Source organism: Hippocampus guttulatus, chromosome 5 (assembly GCF_054856545.1).
Source record: "Hippocampus guttulatus isolate MCC_2025c chromosome 5, RoL_Hgut_1.0, whole genome shotgun sequence".
NCBI lineage: Eukaryota > Metazoa > Chordata > Actinopteri > Syngnathiformes > Syngnathidae > Hippocampus > Hippocampus guttulatus.
Window position 1 is genome coordinate 8,290,719 of NC_141265.1, and position 22,677 is coordinate 8,313,395.

General features: G+C 42.9%; 3 protein-coding genes across 4 annotated transcripts in view; 2 read left to right on the forward strand and 1 right to left on the reverse strand.

Annotated features, from left to right (window-relative positions):
- The first annotated feature begins 2,979 nt into the window (after window positions 1-2,979).
- Window positions 2,980-10,817, forward strand: vsig8b (V-set and immunoglobulin domain containing 8b). 2 transcript variants are annotated; one of them, XM_086112072.1, is made up of 8 exons: window positions 2,980-3,073; window positions 3,410-3,474; window positions 6,029-6,198; window positions 6,327-6,525; window positions 6,667-6,822; window positions 6,909-7,031; window positions 8,450-8,588; window positions 8,659-10,817. In XM_086112072.1, exons 2-8 carry the CDS (start codon window positions 3,417-3,419, stop codon window positions 8,897-8,899), a joined length of 1,086 nt encoding a protein of 361 aa, XP_085968198.1. In that variant the 5' UTR covers window positions 2,980-3,073; window positions 3,410-3,416; the 3' UTR covers window positions 8,900-10,817. The 2 variants fall into 2 exon arrangements, with proteins under 2 accessions (XP_085968198.1, XP_085968199.1); XM_086112073.1 differs by lacking the exon at window positions 2,980-3,073 and having other exon boundaries at window positions 3,417-3,474; window positions 6,049-6,198.
- A 1,593-nt stretch (window positions 10,818-12,410) lies between these two features.
- Window positions 12,411-13,391, forward strand: tas2r202 (taste receptor, type 2, member 202). Its single transcript, XM_086112373.1, has one exon. It carries the CDS (start codon window positions 12,411-12,413, stop codon window positions 13,389-13,391), a length of 981 nt encoding a protein of 326 aa, XP_085968499.1.
- A 4,388-nt stretch (window positions 13,392-17,779) lies between these two features.
- Window positions 17,780-22,677, reverse strand: part of dock5 (dedicator of cytokinesis 5) — a 37,805-nt gene continuing 32,907 nt past the window's right edge. The window contains exons 41-51 of the mRNA XM_086111611.1: window positions 22,245-22,326; window positions 22,085-22,169; window positions 21,881-21,967; window positions 21,607-21,783; window positions 20,955-21,038; window positions 20,729-20,866; window positions 20,318-20,490; window positions 19,999-20,143; window positions 19,623-19,782; window positions 19,300-19,418; window positions 17,780-19,193 (exon numbers count right to left, since the gene is read on the reverse strand). Coding sequence (XP_085967737.1) covers window positions 19,092-19,193; window positions 19,300-19,418; window positions 19,623-19,782; window positions 19,999-20,143; window positions 20,318-20,490; window positions 20,729-20,866; window positions 20,955-21,038; window positions 21,607-21,783; window positions 21,881-21,967; window positions 22,085-22,169; window positions 22,245-22,326 — 1,352 coding nt within the window. The 3' untranslated portion in view covers window positions 17,780-19,091. The remainder of the gene's footprint in view (window positions 19,194-19,299; window positions 19,419-19,622; window positions 19,783-19,998; window positions 20,144-20,317; window positions 20,491-20,728; window positions 20,867-20,954; window positions 21,039-21,606; window positions 21,784-21,880; window positions 21,968-22,084; window positions 22,170-22,244; window positions 22,327-22,677) is intronic.

The following is a 22,677-nucleotide window of genomic DNA, read 5'->3' on the forward strand; positions in this document are numbered from 1 at the left end:
AATGGCACATATAGAGAACAATCAATTATTGAAATTCATAATCACACTGTCACCGTGTTGAATTAAATCATGCTGCCTTCGTGGAAGTCGGGTGTGTGAACCTTTACGCATAGAGGAAACATATAAAGTAGTACCGGTAACCTGACACAAACAAGTATTGGCTGACTTCAAGCTACAAATATGCGGCTTTGTTCATGCATTTGCATTGTCACTTGTAGTTAATGTCATTCATTCATTTTCCCTGAAATGTGCCGACTTTTCCCAAAGGGATCTGGAATATACAAAAAAAAATTATACTGCATATATTTTAAATAATGTATAATTAATTAATACACACGGCAACGGCCACTAAGATGAATGAGGCACGGGACACACTTTCGCAGCGTGCCAACTATCGTAGCTCACGTGTACCGTTTAAAAATGCTTCTCTTGGCCGCCCAGAAAGGCAGCGCTTATTTTATTTTATTTTTTTACAGCAGCCGCCTGACTGACATCCCACCCTACTAATAGAAATGTGTGTCGCAGGCTATGACGCAAATATTTGTTGACGAAATGTTGACATTTAATATTTATTCGACACATTTTTACAGCATCGGAAAACGTTAATAATGTTTGTGTCATGTTTTTCCTCTAACAGAAACCATATTAAAACAAAAAATATATATATTTCCCTCCCATCTTTTTCCATTTTCAAACATTTTTGAAAAAGCTCTAGGGGGCACTAAAGAGCCGCATGCGGCTCGAGAGCCGCATGTTGCTGACCCCCGGTCTATGCACTGCAGAATCATGCAACTGATGGTCTTTGAAACTTGGGGAATCGTAAACGAGTAAAACGGCACAAGAGTCATCATACATTCTTCGTCTTTTGTGATTGTGGAAGAACCTACAGCCTTCTCTCAGAATTGCAGAGTGAGAAGAACACATTACGTAAATATTTAAGCAAGCCTTTCTCTAGGTTTAAACCCATCGCTTCAATCTATTTTAATAAGCTCCAGAAGTCTTGCAGAGGCTAGAGGGTGCCTTGACACAAGTGCATCCACAGCTTAAAAAAGTAGACCTTTTTCTTTGGGCGGGAAGCGGGGTAGACCTTGGACTGGTTGCCATCCAATTGCAATCACATAGGAATAACTAAACATTTATACTCACATTCGCTCGCACATGTGAATAATAACACGTTTTTCAATGAACCTGACATGCAGAAAGAGACCATGAAATTTAAACCCGATCCTCAGATATGTGAAAGAGTCGCGCACACTGTTCATGATGTGCTCTATCTCGTATAAGCAAAAACCACATATTATCGTCTTTGAATACGCCGTGTAACTTAATTGTGTATGCCTCTCTCCTCACATCGCCACCCCTGCTGCAGTCGTAACTTACCTTAAAAAGACTACGCGGTTACCCGTCTCTCTGCGTTGACACACGATGTGTCATGCTGTGGTGCTATTTCAGTATGCCCACTGGCAAACCCAGCTTCTTTGTCACTTCTCCTCTTCTTGCGATGGTCATTTTCTTCTCCTCTTGCCGACAACGTTCCTTCTAATGTGGACACTTTTGGTGCCATAAAAGGTGGCAAAATGAGCATGAGATGCAGGAAAGACATGAACTCTCATATGACTCTGACAGTTGGATTTGACAAAAAAAAAAAAGGCTGACGGCCTCGTCTGACTCGGCTACGGAAAAGCATTCTTGACCATAATCGGTCTTGATGCTCATCGAGCGTAATGGCCCAGAACAGCCTATGTGGTTCCACCATGGTCCTATCAGACCGTCTGTCCGTGAATACAATTGCCAGGTCGAGACAAGATAATTAATCACCTGCTGACGAAACAGTCATCCAGAACAACATTCCACTCCTCTTGACATTTGCAGAGTCGCTCACGGTCACGTAAATAGACAGATTTAACGATGCGTCCCCCCACCCGTGAAGTCTTCATGATGATCAGGTGGGAACACGAGAGAAATGTCTGTGATTCCTGATGCACTGATCAAGCTTCTCACTGAGCATTACTAATTTGTTCATCTCCTTAATGAACATTATTGCCAGAATCACATTAAGCCGGCACTCCGCTGACTTAATGACTACCGCCATGCTCACTGCTCACGTCCCCGCATGCCGCTCGCTCTCATGTGATCGATAAGTTCAACTTAGTCTTTTCATTTTGGCGTCATCGGCCGCAGTGAGTCGGAGTGTAGCGTCGTATCAAGCATGGTTATGTAACCCGTGGCGCCAAATCATCAAAGCTCCGGTAAATCATTCACGGATGATAAGTCGAGACTGGATGACAAGTCAAACAAGAAAAACAAGTGAGTTCCTTGATTATGAAGGAAAGGCTTCATTAGCTGCCCGAGTGCTGCAGATATTCTGGGATGTGCGCTTGTGTCTCCTTGGCACTGAGGTCGCGCGCATACACACAAACATCTCACCGTGTTCTGTGCGTACACTGACAACAAAGCGTATTCATAAAAAGGTGTGTCAGGAGGGTGTGTTGTGAGATTGTAACTCTAAATTGTTTACCGTCTCCTCCTCGCAGAATTTACAACCCGTCTCAAAATTCCCAATGCTGACCTGCACGCGGTCGAAAATCCAAAACAAAATTGAGTACAGAAATCATTTTGGTGTTCTGGCTCCCCTGAAAGACATGCAGAACTTGGCTGTGAAGGAAGCCGTTAAAATCAGAGGGCGCATATGAGCGCAAGAACTTGTGCTGCCACATAGTTGTGTGCGTGCACAACGCCGTGGCAGGCAGTTACTCATCTCTGCCTTCGCCGCATGCTCAGAATACATTTATAGACAAGAAGACAAATCAAACTCATTTCAAACGCTGCTTTTTGATTCATGGTTTTGATTAGCATTAATAATTTAGCGCTCACTATATTTTACCCCCGTATCAAACACAAACCTTCTTGGATATGAGCGTGGGAGTGGCCACGAGCTGCCCTATGGACAGAGAAGGTGTGTTCACAGCTGAGTTTCATCTGACAGCTAAATCAGCACACTTCACCAGAGGTGAACCACTGCCAGGCCTTACACAAAACAACATTCATTTTGGAGTGCTTTCTGTCTTCAAAGGTACGGTAGTGATCATACAATTATATTTTTTAAAAACCTTTCGGAAGCCGCTGCAGAATATAACACACTATAAAGAGCCTGTGTTTACCTAAGAGGCGGTTTGTCTTACTCCTGTTTGATTAGCATTGCGATTCTGGCTTCTAGAAGTAAGACAACAAGGCAGGAGGCTGCTTGTAATGAGGATTCCTCAAACACAAGAAGAATTTCTTCTGAACTGAACCTTTTAGAGTCGCATGACGAGAAAACGTAAAATGAGTGACATATCATGGAATGTCATGGAAATGTACCACGAGGATACTTTTTTTAAACTATTTTCCCACTTCTCCCTGCGCTCAGGTTTATAATGGAGCCGGGGCTGAAAATGACTGTGTTTTTTCTGGTAACTGTTCATCTCAAGACAGGTGAGTCAGATGATTTTTCTCCTCAAATTTATGAGCCTATTCCATTTATACAACCGACTGGCTTTCTAACAATGACGGGCTGATTAGGCCCTGCACAGGAACACCGAATAGTTGGTAATTCATGCATCTGGGCATCTAATAGTGAAGGAAGCATAGACCGCATTGCAGATGTGCAATGAAGCATGTAGGTGCAGTATCATGTCACAGGACATGCAGACCCCCTTTGTTGCTCTTTAATAACAATATAATGAGCAAGGAAAATCCCCTAAAGTCTCCATATTGCATCATCTCATTCATTTGTATGTATTCTGAATAAATTGGTCCAGCGTGCCCGTTGCCTGGCCGATCCCAGCGCGTTTGAATCCCGTCAAGTCTTGAAGTAATTGCATTCTGTGACAAGTTTAGCTGCCTCTGTGCTCGTACAACACATCATCTTGAGACGACAGCATTTTGCTCAAAGCGGGCCGAGGTGCTTCTCGAGCTGTAAACATTTGACTGACTAATCTGAAGTTTACCCAGAATGCCTTTATCACATTTGTCACTTTCAGGCCCTAATGAATGACTCTGTGTACTTTGTTTGTGGCGATAGCATTAAGGTGCCTTAGGAGTCTTTGTGAGGAGATTTAACAGCGAGGGGTGTCAACAGAGGGGCTGGTTGGATTTATCAGCATTCTCCATTAAGAAATTTAGCCAAGGTTGAAAGATCTAAATGGGGCGAAGATGAATGACAACATTACAAGTTTAAATATGCTGAGTGCCGTCGTCTCTGCCTCCATAAAAAGGTGACTTAAGATGCGCACTGTGGCTGCGCGAGAGCAGGTCACACAGGGTTTTTTCAATAAATGTACCCGCGATGGTTATGAAGACCGGACAATATGAAGAATGTACTGTATGTACGGAGATGGCGTAGGTTATAATGTAAAGAAAATCCTCCGACAAATCTTTGAATGTTTTAGTTTCAGTATGGAGGCCAATTATTTTCAGAGCGGCGCTCCTCTCTTTTTAGGAGCGCGGGCCTTGAGCTTGAATGCCATTAAGGGAAAACTGTCATACATTTTAAAGAGATTCTCTTGCCTTCTCATTTTCCATTGCTGTTGGTTTTGGCTTCTACAAACTGTAGAACAAGAATTGTATTTCACGGCGTATAAAGAAATCCACCGTATAGCGATGACAAAAACACTGTCACTTAAAAAGTATTGCATATTTCTCTGTAGCAATAGTTTTCATATGAATATTGTTTTTCTGCACTCTTATATAGAAATTCATACAGGTGGATTTCATTAAAACCAGTAAAACAAAATTTCTCAGAAAAACTACCTGTATTTTATGTCAGTAGTTCAAACCCATGCCGATGGAAACATATAAAGTCATGAAATATTCTACTCTGCGTGTTGTGAATCTGCATACGATACAATTTTAACCCACCTTAAAAAGTACAACCCAGTATTTACCACCTCAAGGTTATTCCAAATGATTTTGGAGAGGATTTTTGTATAACATTCTGAGTTATGCTTACATGATTATTTGATAAAAATGTTCAGACTGTAAATATATATTTTGATGGAGTAGGACAGAGACTGAAAAATACCGCCCAAAATCAATTTCAAAGTACCTCATGAGTAGTTCGCAGGCCTCTTGGAATAGCTCACTAATAATGGGACAACTGTAATTTTCCAGGAATGTTGCGGTCATGGTCTTTTGACAATGTGAACAATGGCAGACATTTACAGGAATAAAATATCTATGTTAGGGTTTGGATGTGACCCCAATAGCACGACAACAGGCAGGTATAGTTGAAGCCAACACTCGCCGTAGTTTATTGAAGAGTCTTAGAAAAGTCACTCAGGAAGAAGCACGAAGAAGCCACAAGGGAAAATGTCCACAGGAAACGAAACTCTTACTCAGGGAGAAAACTGGGACTTACTTAAACGCTCAGGGGGAAGCACGAGGAGTCCACAAGGGGATGTCCACACATGGAATAAGAAAACTGCAGGTGATTCCAACAGAGCCCACTGGTGTGGTGACGGCATGAACTTGCACTGAGGAATGGTCTGTGAGTCAATTTATACCAGTCCAAATGAGCAGATTGGCAACAGGTGGGTGGTGAGCTGACGAGTCTCAGGTGTGAGGTGCAGAGCACCCTGGCTGAGGAGGCTGCCTGGCTGGCCCCTCCCTAACAGTCTATAATTTGGATATTGTCTGTTTTCAAATTATTATGGGAAATTATTCGTGTCTTCACATAAATATAATTAATTGCACATTGTAACACATAATACTTTGAAATAATTGGGGCCAATGTGGATTTTTTTAAAGCCAAATATTGATTCTGATATTTGAATGATTTTTTTATGACCATTTTTTTTTTAAAGAACTGATATCAGCTGATTAAATCGGTAGCCCTTTGCATTAATCAGTCGCCACGAAGTAGTTCTCACCTTCAAGCAAGTTGGTGAGTTCTGCTCTTGAAAGTGTCAAAATGTCTGCTACCTGATAGGTGGACGTTCTGAATGACAAAATGAGCCTTGAGTTGTTTCAAACTTGTATGAACACACAGATGTGACACGGGCCATGCAGGTGACATCCACGGGTCCGCAGACCATCCAGAAGGCCCAGGGTGAAAACCTCCTGATCGGCTGCACCTACACCCCTGGGCTCCAAGACACTGGGGAGCTGGATATTGAATGGTCCAACGTCAGCCCGGACATGACGCAGAAAGACAAACTGGTAGGCGTACTATGAACACGGGTGGGGCAGGTTTTGTGTCTTTGCAACCATCCAATGTCATGTTATAACTTTGAGCTACTGTATGTTAGTAGTAAAACCTGCTTTCCTCTTTCATGTTTGTTTATCAGATCTTGGCCTACACCGAAGGACGTATACACAACTATGACCCCAGCCTCTCTGGCAGGCTCAGCTTCGTAGGCGACCCCAAGCGAGGGGACGCGTCCATCTCCATCACCGATTTGAGGCTTTCAGACACGGCCACCTACCTGTGCAAAGTCAAAAAAGTGCCAGGAGTCGACATGCGGAAAGTAACTCTTGTCGTTATGGGTGAGGAAGAGTTCTCCTCAACTGGTTTTACCAGTAAATTTACTCGCTTCTCACTCGAATGGAATGTCCTTCTCAAGCTGTCGTCACGTTCTGTCTTCCACTTCCCAATGACACTGTGATTTCCTTTTTTCCTCTCACCAGTTCCCCCGTCTGTGCCAAAATGTTGGATTGACGGCAAGGAGGAGAAAGGCAGTCCGGTCACTCTTCGCTGCAAATCGTACCAGGGATCCTCTCCTCTTACGTATTCGTGGAGAAGAGAAAGCGGCGGTGCAGAACCACCTCTGGCCGTGCCTCTAAGTAAGGCACTTTCTGTTAGCTGAAATGCGGAACGGCTAAAGCATGCTGCCTTAATTACATGTTCCTCTGGGATGTCTCTTATTCAGACACACAGAATGGGGAGTATTTGATCAAGAACCATTCAGACAGCTATGCTGGAAGTTACGTGTGTGAGGCCAAAAACCCTGTTGGCAAAGCTCAGTGTAAACAGGCCCTGCAGGCATACAACCGTAAGTAAAGGAGGACATCAGTACTAATTTGACTTTCTGAACCTCTCAGGAACATCTTACAATCCAAAAATGCTGCCTTTTGATTAACTCATGAAGCTACTTGAAATTTAAAACGGCTCTCGAGTGTCTCAAAGTGATATGCTTTTGTCATAATAATCCCAGGATAACGAACTACAGCAGACTTGTACTCAAATTTGTGTCGCATGCTGAGCTCCGTGCATTCGAGAGGGCAAGTTTCATGCAAGTGAGCGACCAGACATTCTGTCCTGTATACTATCAATGCCAAACATGGATTTCGTTACCATGCTAACCAGGAAGTGGCGACAAGAGCAGTTCATACACCGGCACCTCATCAAACATAAATACACAATCAGCAACTTCATCAAGCAATCAAGTACAGTGTGTGCCACAGGATAACGCTGTTAGCTAACGCAAATCAGGAGATCAAACAAAAGTCAATACGTCTTTGCTTGCCCTTTAAATTTGACGCGATAGCAGGGGCATCACATTTCACGATGTCTCTTGAAAGTGACTCTGGATTTTCACCCAGCCTATCTGATCGCGTCGTGGGTGGATTGATTTAGTTTTTTGGGTGGTGGGGGCAATTGCTTGGTAAATAAGCAGGACGGAAGATCGGTTTACTCTGAGCACATTTTCTGCAGCAACATAAATGATTCATAATTACGTTATTGGTTATGTCAGAAAATAGGCAAATATTTTGATCATTGTATTCCAAAGTAAAGGCAAATGTTTTATTTCGATTCAACACAAAGATGATCAGTCTGCTTATATGCAGGGCTACGGAAACCGTCTCGTATTCCCTGTTGAGAAGCTGAAATTCCAAGCATTTGAATCATTTTAAATTAATAAACCAGTCTCAATGATCTAAACGAAATGACTAAAGGGTAACAGACGGGTAAATTATTAATCATATAATCAATTACTTGTCGATTGAGTCGATTACTCATGCATCTACCACAATGAAAAAAATTCTTGATTTTCAGTTGCAAATGATTATGCACATGATTAAATGTGTTAAACTCATGCAAGTCATTTGTTTGTTTTTGAGGAAAACACGGGAAAATGATACCGGCTTACCGTATTTTAATCGCGTGCAACCGATGTACATGTTCCACTTGTTTTTTTTCAGTGTGAGTTGTTTCATTTTACACTTGGGCAGGCACTCCAGAGACCTATTTGTCAACAAGCAATTCAAATATTGTATTTTCCATAGTATATCCCCCCATGTCTATTGTTAATTTTATACGACTCAATCAATACGAGACATGATTATCTTTTTCACATCAGCTCTTTCATTGCATCTCATTGGATTGGGCGCAGCGGTCATCGTGCTGTGGCTATTCAGAGGAGGACATCTGACAAAAGCGTGTCGAGTAAAATGACATCCTGTCTTCCAGCCACCAATCGAGTGGGCGTCATAGTCGGGGCTGTGATAGGTGCTCTCCTCCTCCTCCTCCTCCTCTTGCTGGCCATCTGGCTCACGGTCTGCTGCTGCCTCAAGTTACGCTACGAGAAGGAGGTTGCCAATGAAATCAGGTATCGTAACAGAGAGCATATTGAGAGCATTCAGTCGTATTCTCTGAGTGAGACTCGTGTGTTTCGTCAGGGAGGATACCCGTGCCCCAGAGAGCCACCCCTCCAGTAGGAACTCCAGTTACCGCTCAGTCCTGGGCTACCGCACCCACCAAGGGGTGTCCTACAGCTCGGTGGGGAACCGCCTGACCAGTGTCAATGAGTCCAATGGCAGCCATCCCAGCAACAGTGACAAGGGGTCAAAACAAAGCGCTTCAGTGAGAAAGCCCCTTCCGCCACTCAAATACGACCATCGCTACGGTTACCCCGTGTAACTACAATTTATACACTATGGACTTCTGAAATGAAGCGTTAAAAAAAAACACAACTTTTTTTATTCAAAGTGTCAAACATGTTTTTACTTTAAGTGTAGATCTTGGAGAAACTGTTGCCTTGACAAATGGTGCCAAGCAGCCTCTTAAACACAACCGTGAAGGCATATATTTAATATGCAGATACTTGCAGGACTTTTGATAGAATCGGACCTCATCTATTCGACTGGACGTCCTCCATGATGCACTGTCTATGTTTTGCATTACCGTCAGTGTGGAAAACATCTCAATATTAAGTGAATGTAGCACAGATTTATGAAAGTTGTAAATAACAAATAGTTTGTATTATGCTTGAGTGCTTCCTTTTCCATTGCCTAAAGCTAGTTCAGTGCATTTTGATCAATAGGTGTAAGCACAATAAAATAATGTTTTAACTAACAAGCTCAAGAGCGGAATACTGTGCTGTCTCAATCTCACTTTTGGTTCCCTGACCTATTCGCTCAGAGTTCCAAGTCGGGTATAATGAAGCGTCAGAGATGACACTTTACCCCTTTAAAAACAACCTATTTGGGAGAGTCTGGGGCAATGCATTAGCATGCAGATGTCATTCTGCTGTAAACAAATTGCCATCTAAAATTCTGATGATGTGCATAAACAAGGCCAGACAGTCGCTTTCCCCTGGCCTTGTATTTGCCTTTTGGAAAATTTCATTTGCACAGCGGCGTGTTGCACCACTGTCTTGTTTGCGTTTGTTTTTTTGCACAGCAACCGGTCAACTACTTTTTAGTCTAATGGCTAGTTTGGGCACACATCCTCAGGTTCCACCCGGTTAAGGCAGTCAGTGCGGTGCTTACTGACCATTTTCTCTTCAAAAGCTCTTCATTTATCCTGATCACGTTTCTTTGTATGTTGCATTAATAATAGCTGCAAGAAGGAGGGCACACGAAGACCATCAGTGACAAATTCTGCCCTGGGACAGCTTTTAGACAGCCGTGGTGGAGGAACAATCTTTTACTTGAGTGAAAATCCCAAGCCACTATAATAATGAACGAATACGAGGACTAGTACTCTTCTATGAATGTACTGTATACCATTACTGTATGTATACCTGCATGTGCTGAATATACTGTAGTGCTTTGCTGTATAGACAATGTTGTACAGTACAGTATTCGTGCTATAAATGTTTTTGCCATTCGATTAATATCATCAGAATTCAGGGTTATTGTTATTATTATTATTATTATTGTTAAATTAAATTGAATGTAATAAATTGAAAGCATGTCCGGTTGTTTGACAATTGTTTGCAGATGTGTTGTGTTGTGTGCTGTAAAATAAACAGCTGTAAACTAGCATGTAGAAGGATGGGAGCCATGTTTTGGGGGTTCGTTGTTGCTTAGCAGAGATGTAAATCAAAATACATCAATAAATATCTAGATAAATTAAAAGGGGTGGGACGGTCCGCCAATGGTTAGCACGCCTGCCTCACAGTGCAGAGGTCCAGGGTTCGATTCCGGCCTTCCTCCCTGTGTGGAGTTTGCATGTTCTTGTTATGTTTCGGTCTGGTTACGTTTGGTTTTGATTCCTCATGTGCCCTTTTTTCGCCACCTGTTCTCGTTATCAGTGTTCCTTGTATGTAACCAATGAGCTCCCTCACCCCTTTGTGTCTTGTCCAGGTGTTTCTCGTTGTCTCGTCACTTAGCTTGTATTTACTTCCCTGAGTACCTGTCAGTCTTTGTTGGGTCATTGTGAGCCGTGAGTGTGTGAGCATACGTGTGCTCCTGTCATGTTTTGTTTCCTGTTATAGTTTGGTTTGATACTTGTGATTTCCAGGCATTTTTTTGAGTACTTCGGCTTAGTGTTTTTTTTCCATTGTACTCCCGTGTGTATTTTTTTTTTGGTAAATACATTTTGGTCAATCCACTCTGCTCCTCCCTGCTTTTTGGGGTCCTCCAACTACCATCATGGAAAACGTGACAGTTCTCCCTGTGCCTGCGTGGGTTTTCTCCGGGTACTCCGGTTTCCTCCCACATTCCAAAAACATGCATGGCATGTTAATGGGGAACTCTAAATGATCCCTAGGTGTGAGTGTGAGCGCAAATGGTTGTATGTCTGCGTGTTGGCTGGCAACCAGTTCAGGGTGTCCCCCGCCTACTGACCGAAGACAGCTGAGGATAAGCGGATCAGAAAATGGATGGATGGATGGATGGATGAATAAAAAGTCAACCTCTATTTAATAGATCTTGGGTATTACGGATAATTTTTGGAATGTGACCCCGCCATAAATGAGGCAATGTTCGGAATCGGATTCAAAATTCCAAACAAGCCAAATGATTCCATTTTGATTTTCACCTGAATCACTGTTCTTGTTGTTATTTTTTTCACCCAAAGTCCACTTGAACACTGTTAGTTATATATATTTAAATGTCCCTTTTTTCTGTTTGCCCAATTTAAACGGTAAAAGGTGCGCACGTTGGCAAGAGAATGGTTTCAGAGATTGAATGTGCACACAGAAGCATGTCCTACTGTAATGAAGCCAGCAAAAAGTGTTGAAATGAAGACGAGGGCTTGCAAATATTTGTCTGGCAGTTTCAATCAGAAAGCTCATTTCCTTTTAATTTCACTCTGTGGTGGTATATGACTTTTAAATGGAAAAAGCTCAGGGCTTTCCCTTCTTGATTTTTTTTTTCTATTTGGAAAAAAAATTGAGAACCGGAAACTTTGCTGATCAGCAATTTACCTTACTGTCAGTGCTTTTTGTGAGGGGGAAAAACCCTGAGGATATCAATTTCTTGTGAAACGTGATTATTTATTGTTTGACTATTTGTGCAGGCAAAATAAGCTTTAAGAGATGACAAACATGTGATTGCACTCTTTGTGTGATTCTTCCTACCGCACAGTCAGAACTGCATTAACTTCCTCAAGGTGATAGAAAGGTTATGTGCTTTTTGTAGCATGCAAATAGGAGTGTGAGTGTGCGGACTGGTGTTTGTAAATATGTGGCCAGGCTGCAGGAATATGCTTGCATGAGAAGTCCCACTTGGGCCATCAAGGCGCACCGATCAAAATACAGGATCAATCGCACTGAACACATATCCTGTTCATGCCGTGTGAATGCAAATACACCCTTATCACTTCCTGTGGTCACGGCTGATGCAAATCGCATGAAATGCTCGGACGTATAAATCTCTGTCGCTCGCGGAGCTTCACCTTGCGTCCTGCAGGCAACTTCAGGTGAGGATTAACACTTGGATTAAGAAAACCAAAGATGTGATTCTTCAGACAGAGCCAAAGGTGCTGAAAAGGATTGTGAAGAAAATGTAAGAAGAACTCTTAAGTAGAATTGAAAGTGACAATTTAAATTTAAAAAAAAAAAAGCTTGACCCAGCCACTGCATTTTCAAACTCCAACAGAAGATTCGGACTTGGCCTATAAAAGAACGACTCAACAAGGGGGCAGATTGTTACTGCCGTGAAATAAATGTGAGGAGTTGGAGAGAAAGAGGGAGCTTCTCATCATGCTTGGGGCAAACAAAATGGCCCTGTGGCTCTTGACGGGCATGTCGGCTGTCACCACGGTGTTCTTTAATCTCTACATCTTCCTGATGAGCGTGTTGAACTCCAAGCAGAAGAAGCAGTGGAGCCCCAGCGAGAGCATCATCGTGGCTTTGTCTTTGGCAAACATCACTCATCAGCTTGTCTGCTACTTCTGGATGAGCATGGACGAGGTGGACAGCAAGTGTCACATCGCTCAGATGCCCTACGCCGTCATGCTGGTCATCACCTTCAGTCTCAAGTTCACCATCATGTGGGACAGCAGCTTCCTGACATTCTACTACAGCACCAAGCTGGTGAGCACGCCCAACCAGTGCTACACACACATCCAAGCCACCATCATCAAGCATGTGACACTTGCTGTGTTCCTCATCCCTCTGAGTGGCCTGGGGACCTGCATGCCCATGCTGGTGGTCTTCCACGCCGTCAATGACACCAGGGAAGGCAAAGACTGCGGGGTCTTAATGCCCGACACAAAGCCTGGAAAGATTTACGAGGCCCTCTATCTGATCCTTGCAGATGTGCTGCCGGGGATGTTCATGGTAAAATGCTGCATCTCCATTAGCGTGCACCTGGCGGTGCATCTCTGCCGCATGAAGGCCAGCACCAACGGCGCTCATGTCCCCAAATTGGGCACTCAGATGAGGGTGATCCAAATGGCTCTCTCCCTGGTGGCCGTCTTCCTCCTCTTCCTCATGGTCGACCTGTATGTGAACTACCAGATAGCCGTGCATCACGAGAACGCCATCACGCTGACGTTATTCTTCACATCCATCTATACCACGGTTTCTGCCATGGTGCTGATCTATGGGAAAAAAACACTTTGGAAAGCTCTGATCCATGATTTTAACATCTGCATGGATGCGTATCCATGTTTGAAATGTCTGAAGGTGCCTGAGCAGAAACACCAATCCGCTCGCAGTCCCGCAAGGATCAACAATTGAAGGACCAGTTTATTAGTCACAAATTTTTTCACTATATTCCAGTGATTCCCCGACACTCCAGACAACATCACCCAAGTCATTGGAAATTATTATTTATCTACGACAAATAGTGTGTTTGTTTATCCATCTATGCCGGCATTGTATAGTGACAATCAGGATAATAAAAATAAAAAAAATCTTACACTAGCATGCAGAGGGTACAATTCACCATTAACTCATTCACTCCCAAAGACGTTTTTAAACGTCTTTTCAGACTTGGTTTAGAATTGGCTGGTTCTGAATGAGTTAACTTATTGCGAGCATCGCATCCGTGAGTTCAGCTAAACAGGCCCAAATTCTACATCGTGTAAGTCAATTTGTGAAGAATTTGAGACAAGATCATTTTATTCTTTCTATCTATCTATCTATCTTTCTTTTTTGGTTTCTTTGTTTTTTAGGTGGTGCGCCGTGACAATTTTGTAATGCATAAAAAGTGCCTGAGCTCAATAAAGCTTGCAAAACACTGTTATAATCCAATTGTGCCGTTGTAATAGAAACATGTTCAAGATTTTGTATTGTCGTGCAAGCATACAAGTACGGCACGCCTGAGAAAGTCAAGCTCATGTTTTTTTTTTTGATAGCCCTCAATCACGAAAGGGTCTCAAAGGGCTTCATCAGGCCACAGTCGACAAATCCCCTGACCAAAATCCCCAAGAGGGGAAGGTAAGATATCAAAAATCCCATGTGGGGAAAAAATTTGAAATCTTGAAAAGAGTGGACAACATTTAATGCATGATATGGTGCTATTCAATGTTATCTGTAACAGCATGAGGGTCCTGCAGGAAGACCTCTGTGCAGAAGTGGGTCCTCCTCAAAACCATGATCAGCCGTAAATTACACGCATGGTAAAAATCTTTTTTGTGCAGGCTTGATAGGCCAAACTTAAAAACAAAAGCCAATTAAAAAAATGTAAATCGATATTTGAAAATATGTTTAGGGACACAAAAGCCCACCTCTGATTAAAATGTGTCGTATTAGCGAGGAAAATGGGGTTCAAAGCTTTTTAGTTTATAGAATGTTTCTAGCAGAAATGTTTTCTAAAAATGTACTTCTTCAAGATATCCAGCGACTGAAAATATTCACACTCAAAGCATTTTCTGTTTATGTGTTTCCTTTTCAATATTTACTTGAGTTACTTGATGTTCGCTGGCACAGTGAAACATTTGGCGAGCGAGTTTCAAGCTTGGCTGGAGACCTTTCTGTTTGGAGTTTTCATGTTCTCCTGGCGCTTGTGTGGATTACCTCCGAATCTTGCGATGAGAGTTTTGATTGATCTGAAGTGTTTCCTGGTGGGCAACAGGTGGTGGGCAGGGTGAAATTGGTCCTTCATGATCTGCTTTCTGCAACCAACGGGGGGGGCTTGAACCTTTCCGGGGGCAAGGCGCAATAGACCTTTAACGTTTTGGACACTTTTTAGGATCGTTTGGAGAGACTGGAGAGCTGCTGCTCTAAGAGAATAAGAATAGGAAGTAAATATTTCATTGGTCCATAGAACTGAAGCACAAGCATAAAACCTTTCCGGCGCAAGACGCAATAGATCTGTAATGTTTTGAGCAATTTTTGGGATGGTTTGCAGAGACTGGAGAACTGCTGCATTTGGAATGGAAGAAGAAGAATAGGAGACGCCAGATATTGTCAACACAGTCACTATCTCTACGTTCTCTCTCTCTGATGCGCACTGAAGGCTTGACGCCATGCTTCGTGAACGTGCGAAATGTATGATTTGTATTCGACAGGAATATCCAAAATGAATGTCATTTCAAAGTTTAATCACGATTGCATTAATCAATAAAAAGAAAGCACTGCAATATCTCACCTTAATGGGTCTGCTGTTTTTGTCTCTTTCTCAGTCACTCAACCATAAAATTAGGTACACGTGTAAATAATGCTAATGAAGTTTTGATTGAAACTGAAGTATGGTATTCATTTCACAACATGTTTATTGTGGTGAGTGTAGTTTGCAGTGGTCAACGGTTGTGTATTAGATCTCATGAGGTTGTGTGAGGATATGTTGTAAACCACCATTTGCCCAAAGTCGGCCGAGATAGGCTCCAGCTTCACGGGACCCTGAGCGAGATGAGCGGTAGTGAAAATGAATAGATAGATGGATGGATGAATAGATGGATGGATGGATGCATCTAATTGCCTGTCACTCCATATTTGTCTGGGCAATAACTTGGAAAAAAATGAGTTGAGTTCTATTACATTAGGGCAAACAGTGAATGTGTGATGAATATTAAGAAATGATGTGGCGGCGCATTCTTATTTCTGCTCTGTGTATGCATGTATGTGTCATTTCACGTTTTGCGTGAAACTTGACAAACAATCTGCCGGGAGTAGATCTCCTGTGCACACATCACAGCCACCAAATTAAGTGTTCACTATTCGGATCACGTGCTCATCACACAGAACCTGTCAATGTAAATATTTCATTGGCGCATATAACTGAAGCACAAGCATAGTGGGCCGGACAGTGTTAGGCCCCTCCAAAAATGTTGAAAAATACATGTGACATTGAGGGCACAGAGCATATTAATAAAACACGAGCTACCCACAGCGTGAATAGTTTTTTTTTTTTAGTTGTTTAAATCAAAGAAGGTTCAAGAGTTCTTCTTCAGGTCAGCAGATAGCACCCTCAGCAAAACACTCGACAGTAAAAATACTTGCACGTGCAGTAAATGCTCGACAGTGGGCTGGTGTGTGTGAGTGAGCGAGTGAGTGAATGAGTGAGAATGAGAGAGAGAGAGACCCCTGGTGTTCCTGAACAGTGCCCTCATGGTGAACAAATCGACCCTCGGCAACTCGGAAATAAAACATATTTGCCATACTCGACTGGTTTACACCCTGTGGCACCACCCACTGAGGTTCAAAGATGAGCTAATCCCGGACGCCTGTGATGCCTCCAGCAAGCCAACGGAAGGCCGCATTTTCTTTTGTTGAGAGCAGTTCAATCATACCAAAGCCACAGCCTTCATCGTTTATTGCCTTTATCCGTTGGAGTGGAGCTAAGCCTCACTTTGGCTCAACAGAAGAACACACAAGCAATAATAATATCCAAATGGTGATGTAGATGGGTCTTTTCTTGAACATTTTCTGTACGTGCAATGGACTGGTATTTTTTGGCATTTTAAACACAAATACTAACAGAGCTCACACACCTCGCTCCAAGTTCCACACCATCACAAGCATCAGCCAAAATAAACATGATTAAAAGAATATTTCTGTGACAGAGCTCACACACCTCGCTCCAAGTTCCACACCATCACAAGCATCAGCCAAAATAAACATGATTAAAAGAATATTTCTGTGATAGTGAGAACCAAAATTGAACATTTGTCAATGCATTGCTATTTTATCCAGAGCTTGTGTTGGATACCATTATTGAGAAAGCTGTAACATTATCACTGGTCAGTGCATAGGAACATTAGTCACATCATTATAGTTCTTTAAATGTTACTGTTAGTTTGATTTTACGATGACATGCATACATTTTACATATTCAAAATGTAATTTAATGGAGTTGCTCAAGATCGACAGGACAGAATCAACCACAGGTATCAAACTCGGCAGTCCTCATGGGCCAGTATCCTGCACGTTTTAGATGTTTGCCTCTCCTAACACACTGGATTCCAATGAGCAGCTCATCCCCAAGCTCTGCAACAGCCTGATCATTTTAATCAAGTGTGTTGAAGAAGGGAAATGTGTAAAACAAGCAGGACACCGGATCATGAGGACTGGAGTTTGACGATACAGTCAAGTTGTACATTTTTCACCCAAGCGATCCTAAAAAGGCAGTAAATGCTGCCTCTTTAACACAATTCCACAAGTTGTGACCAAGTAGCCCGCCTCGTCACTTAATGATCCATTCGTCCCTTGGACTCAGATTTATCTCCTAAGATTGACGACGGCATCAAGTTCCGAGTGGTATAAAATACAGGTGGTGGACTCCATGGCATAGTTCCAGGTACACGGGGCTACTGCAAGCCAGGCTAACATCTGTCTGCTTGGGTCAATATCACTTGGAATAGTTATTTGTCATGGGAAATTTAACCAAGAGTGCCATCCTGTGGCACACTCTGTCATTAAGGAATAGGTCATTAGCAATCCAAATGTATAAAGAGAAGACCCATCAAACAACTAGCAATAAGCATCCTATACACTCCTCCCTGTAGACATCCAACAGCTTGAAGATTAGTGTTAGCTTATTCGGTAGCATTTTCCATCACCTACACTAATTGTATTTGAAACACATCAGTCTCAGTGCAGCAGCATCTTAGATGCTGTAACCTTGAATAGGAATAAAACACTCTGGTTGGTATGGTAACAGTAGCATAGAGTAAGGAGACAAGTTTAAAAGTTTGCAGAAAGTTTTTAATTTTATGCATTCAACAAGAGCGTATAAAATCATTCTATGAAACGGTTGTTCAAATGTATATTCATCTGTGTGCAGTAGAAAAAAAATCTAATCCTCTTGAAACCATTTTAAAAAAAACTAACATTTAAATTTAAATACTGGCAACTTTCATTGTTTCCATGGCATTGTTTTGGCACACACAATTTGGCGGTAAATACATGTATAGCATGATGAAATATATGATGCGATATAATATGCGAAAAAAGAAAAAAATATTTTCACACTGGATCTGCAATACAACAGAAATGTTGAAATACAACGAACAACAATAAGTTAATTTCAGGAAGAACCAGGAAATTCATGGAGACATGAAGATAAATCTGAACTTCAAAAGGCCTCCGTGTTTGTACCATACAGTGTTTCGGATTCTTCAAAGGAATAGTTTGATATTTTACGTGTGGCGTAAATGCAGCAGGGAGCCCGTTAGCTTTGCAAAACCGCGGAGTAAAAAGATGACTGCACACAGCTAGATATCAGATGCTCAAACGTTTTTGGGTTTTTTGCAAGCAAAACTGTAGCTCGAGTTGCATATTCTAGCCATCATCAATGTTGTCAAATGAAATTGGAAATGAAATGGAATATTCATATGGTATTAGCAGGAATCACCGTTTTCAGTCAGATGCTATAAGCTACATCAAGTGGCCCAGGCGAGATTGAGTTTTTGGCCCATAAAAATACTCTGCAGTGTATTTTAAAGAAAGAACATTTTCATCCAAAAAATGTCAAACTATTCCTTTGAATAAAAAGCACCAACATGATGCTGCTTGAAGGCAAACAATTACAGCATCCGCATCAAAAACGAACAATAAATGTGCATCACATTCAATAATGCCATCCAGTGTCTCTGAAACATAAAGTTTTAGCTCTAACACCCACAACCGCAATTGCACGCACAAACTACAACACACAGTTAGCTCTGAATTGTTTTCCCTGCTCATGATTAACGTTAAGTATGTAATACAGCTTTTACCTGTTGAAATACGGAATGCCTAAGCAGCGTCAAGCTTGATCTCTGATCGAGAAACAAATAAAATCGAACAATTTCATAAAAACTGGCGGCACCCAAAATAGTATTCCACATGATCTTTCATTGAGGGTTGTGAAAAAGGCCTCTGAAAATTGTAAATACATCACTTAGATGGTCCTGCATCTGTTGTGAACTGTGCCGTCCCACCGTCTCACAAATGAAGCTGTACTTTATCACAGCATTGCATGGAGGAAGCGGCAGCTTGATGGTCTGTGTGGCCCTACTGGGGGCTGTGCTCATATGAGGGGAACATGGACTTCCGGGTTTTGGGAGGCGGTGGTGGAGGCTTGCTATCAATTTTCACTGGCAGCGGAGGAATGAACTGCAAGGAAGCAGAGAGTGGTGTTATATTTCTGAATATTTAAGCGTTTATACGCCATTAAATATGCATTAGTGGGTGGGATGGCATTTGCTTTGAGCAGATGCACCTCTGAAGAGAAGGCAGCGATGTCAATCTCATGCGGGTGTTTCTTTGGAGGCATTGGTGGGGGGGTCCCTGGGGTGTCAATGGTGTTGGCATCATTGTCACTGAGCAGCGATGAAAAACCTACCACATAAGAGAGCAAATGATCCCGATCCAGACGGCATGCATCTGTGAACATGCGTGTGTGTGAGGCCTAATTTGGGCTTTAGAGCAGAATGCGCTTACACAAGGTAGGTATATCCGTCATGACTGACAGAAAATGAAACGATGACAGGCAGTGGTGTGTGTGTGTGTGTGTGTGTCAGAGCGGTAGTTTGTGTTCCATACTTGAGCTGCGTGGTGTGAGAGGCGTGTGAGGAGAGGCAGGTAGAGGACTGAGTGGGTTGGACAGGCTGAGCTGGGACGAGACACCCTGGAACAAGGAGAGCGTCAGTCGTCTGTCGCCCAGTTGTAAACTCTTGGGTCGCTGCTGCTTCTCCGCAGGACTCTGGGATTAAAGTGTAAAACAAAGGTGAGAATTTTCATGATGCAGAGCAGTTGAACTACACATTACACATACAGCACAGTTGACAAAAAAGTTGTATCCAATCCAATCCAACTACTCTCAACTCACAGGTGCATAACACAATAATAATAATAATAATAAAAATAAACAATATGATTGTGGCACTGGTTCACGAAATGAAAAAAGCAAAGTACTCACCTCATCTGCATCCGACTGTCTCTCCAGCAGGACCTGAGACTTGCTCACACTCCACTCCTTCCTGTTCTTTCTCGCGATCCTGTTGTCCTCCTCTGAGCGGGACAACACTGAGGTCCGGCGATCGCTGGGGCGGGACAACAAGGAACTGGTTGGGAATCATGGGGAAAGAGAAAAAGAAGCGGCAGGATGAAAAAGGGTGGAGATAAGCGGTTGCAAAAACCACCAATGAAGAGAGGTGTGGCCCCGTGATCAGTTAGGGGGAACAGGGACACTGGCTAAGGGAGACAAAGGGGCCTAACGAGGGAGTATGGGGACTGACTCTTGGGAGGAAATGCCTGAAGGTCCGTCGGAGGATATAGAGCCGCTGGAAAGGGCCGAGGAGGCATTGGAGAGGGTTGAGACAGTGGACATGCGGCGCAACGTGGAGGACAGGATGTAGGGCATCACCACCGAGCCCACGCGACTCTTCTTTCTCTCTGTGAGAGAGCAGGGCTGGGACACACAAATAGGATTAAGCATCATGAGGGAATGTTGGCAGGCGAAGGCCACATTGATGGTGAAAAAAAAAAAAATGAAAGCCGCAAAGCGCTGGCGAAAACGTATTAGCCAGGACTAAAACAATGTTGATTGTGCGTTGGATGTGAACAGGGCGGTAGGAAGGAAAGAGGGCCAACGGATCACGTTCGCGTTTTTTCTTCCTTTAAAATTGAGCGTGCATCTGGCAACGCACCAAGGTTATGACGCCGTAATGCTTCTCCACTTTCTCCCGAAGGTCCTGGAAGCAAGTAACCAGGCGGTTGTGTAAGGGCTTCAGCTGCTCTGTCGTTTTCTCCCCATGGATGCGAATGCCATCTGCCAGGACAGGGATCTGGAGGGGCAAGGCGGGCGGTCAAGTGTGACGCAACATTGTGTGCTTTAAGACTCGTGTCAGTGAGAAAGCTGGTGCACAGATTTACCTGCAGAGCAATGAGCTGCTTCAGGACCTCAATACGCTCATGGTCTTCTGGGTGTTCGTGAATGTAGGTGTCGGTAAAGAAGGCCTAAAGAGAACGGACTGTTTTAAAGAATCATAAACATGCACCCTTCAAATGTTGCCCCAAGCTACATTCGATGCAGGATGTTTCAACATCGTGACAAATAAGCTACAGCAGTCCCCTTGTGAACAGAGCAGGCTCGAGGCCATTAATAACTCATGGTCCTTCTTTTTATTGGGGTTAGGAATTAAACATACACTTGAAGTGTATTTACCAGAGGTGGGAGAAAGTCACATATGTGCAAGTCACAAGTTGTCTATCTTAACAACAATCAACATTTTTTTGTTTTTAACTGTTGTGCAAATTGGTCCCATACAGCAGACTTGCTGCTGGCCCATCTTCAAGCACCAACGGCAATGTTTTCCATTCGTCATGGCAGGCTAACGTTCAGTCTGTGTGCAGTGTAGCGTCCCCTCCGACCTTCCTTGACACTACAGTATACACAGGGGCACCCCTGACCAAATTAAGGCCCCAAGCAATTATTTTATACACACACACATACACTCGCACATAACACAGCTACAAATCCCAAAGACTGTGGTGAGCAGTGTCGTGGCAGAACAGAGGCGCAAACCTTCTCATAATTGGAGAAGCCACCCATGACTGCTGGATCAACGATGCCACTGAGCATCATGGAGAGTGGGTTGATGGACAATGAGCGATCACAGGCTTGCTGCTGCACCAGGTTACTCAGCTTTTCATTGGCCATCTCCATGGTCTCTATGGCATTCTCCAAAGGACTGATCTCCTCCTGTCCATGGTGAGAGTGTTTTGGAAATAGGTGGAAGAATAAGTGAAAGCAATGCTAACCCTTTCGGACTGGAAAACAACATGAGGCCGCTTCTTACCACGGAGACAGATTTGACTTCAAACCATTTCAGAATCCCAGGGAAGCGGTAGGCAGTTAAATAAGTGGTTCTCTCAATCCACATGGTCTGTAGGGGAGAACTTAAATAGTGACTTATGTGCAAACAGGGTTGTTTATGCATTTCAGAGAATTTCTGGACGTGATTTAAAAAATTATATGAATAAGAACATCAAACCACACTCACTGCAAACTCATTGTCTGGATCCTTTTCACCTTTTCTGAAGGGCCGAGAATACTGGAATTGGTCCACTTCATTGGTTCGGTAATAACTGCAAGAACGGAGAGTTGGTGATTTAATGGCAAGACCTTAAAAATCTGTCGTGGTTAAAGGAACTCTTAATCACTTTAATATCTGCTCTGGAACACCCTTGTCTTTAAACTGGTCTGGTACGACGAGCACTGGCTTGACAGTAAAACTCTGGATGCCTGAGGTTCGACTAAGGAGAAAGACAACTAGTACTGTGGAAGGACAGTCAAATGGTGGTGAATCAGCATTTTAAAAAAAATAAAAAAGAATGTGTGCCTTAATCAAAAGATGATTTGTTTTCTACATTTTGACTGGAAAAACAGTAAGATTACCGATGGAGGGATCCCACCTTCAGACATTAAAACCAATAAAAATATAGGGCTATATTCTCCTGTACACGCCAAGTCTTTTTTTTTTACGCATGTGATGACACACTTTTCATCTATGCGCAGACTCCTCTCTGGACGAGGGATACAGCTGAAAGGTTTCCCCATGTGTAACTTAGACATTTGTGCGCAACCAACGAAGTG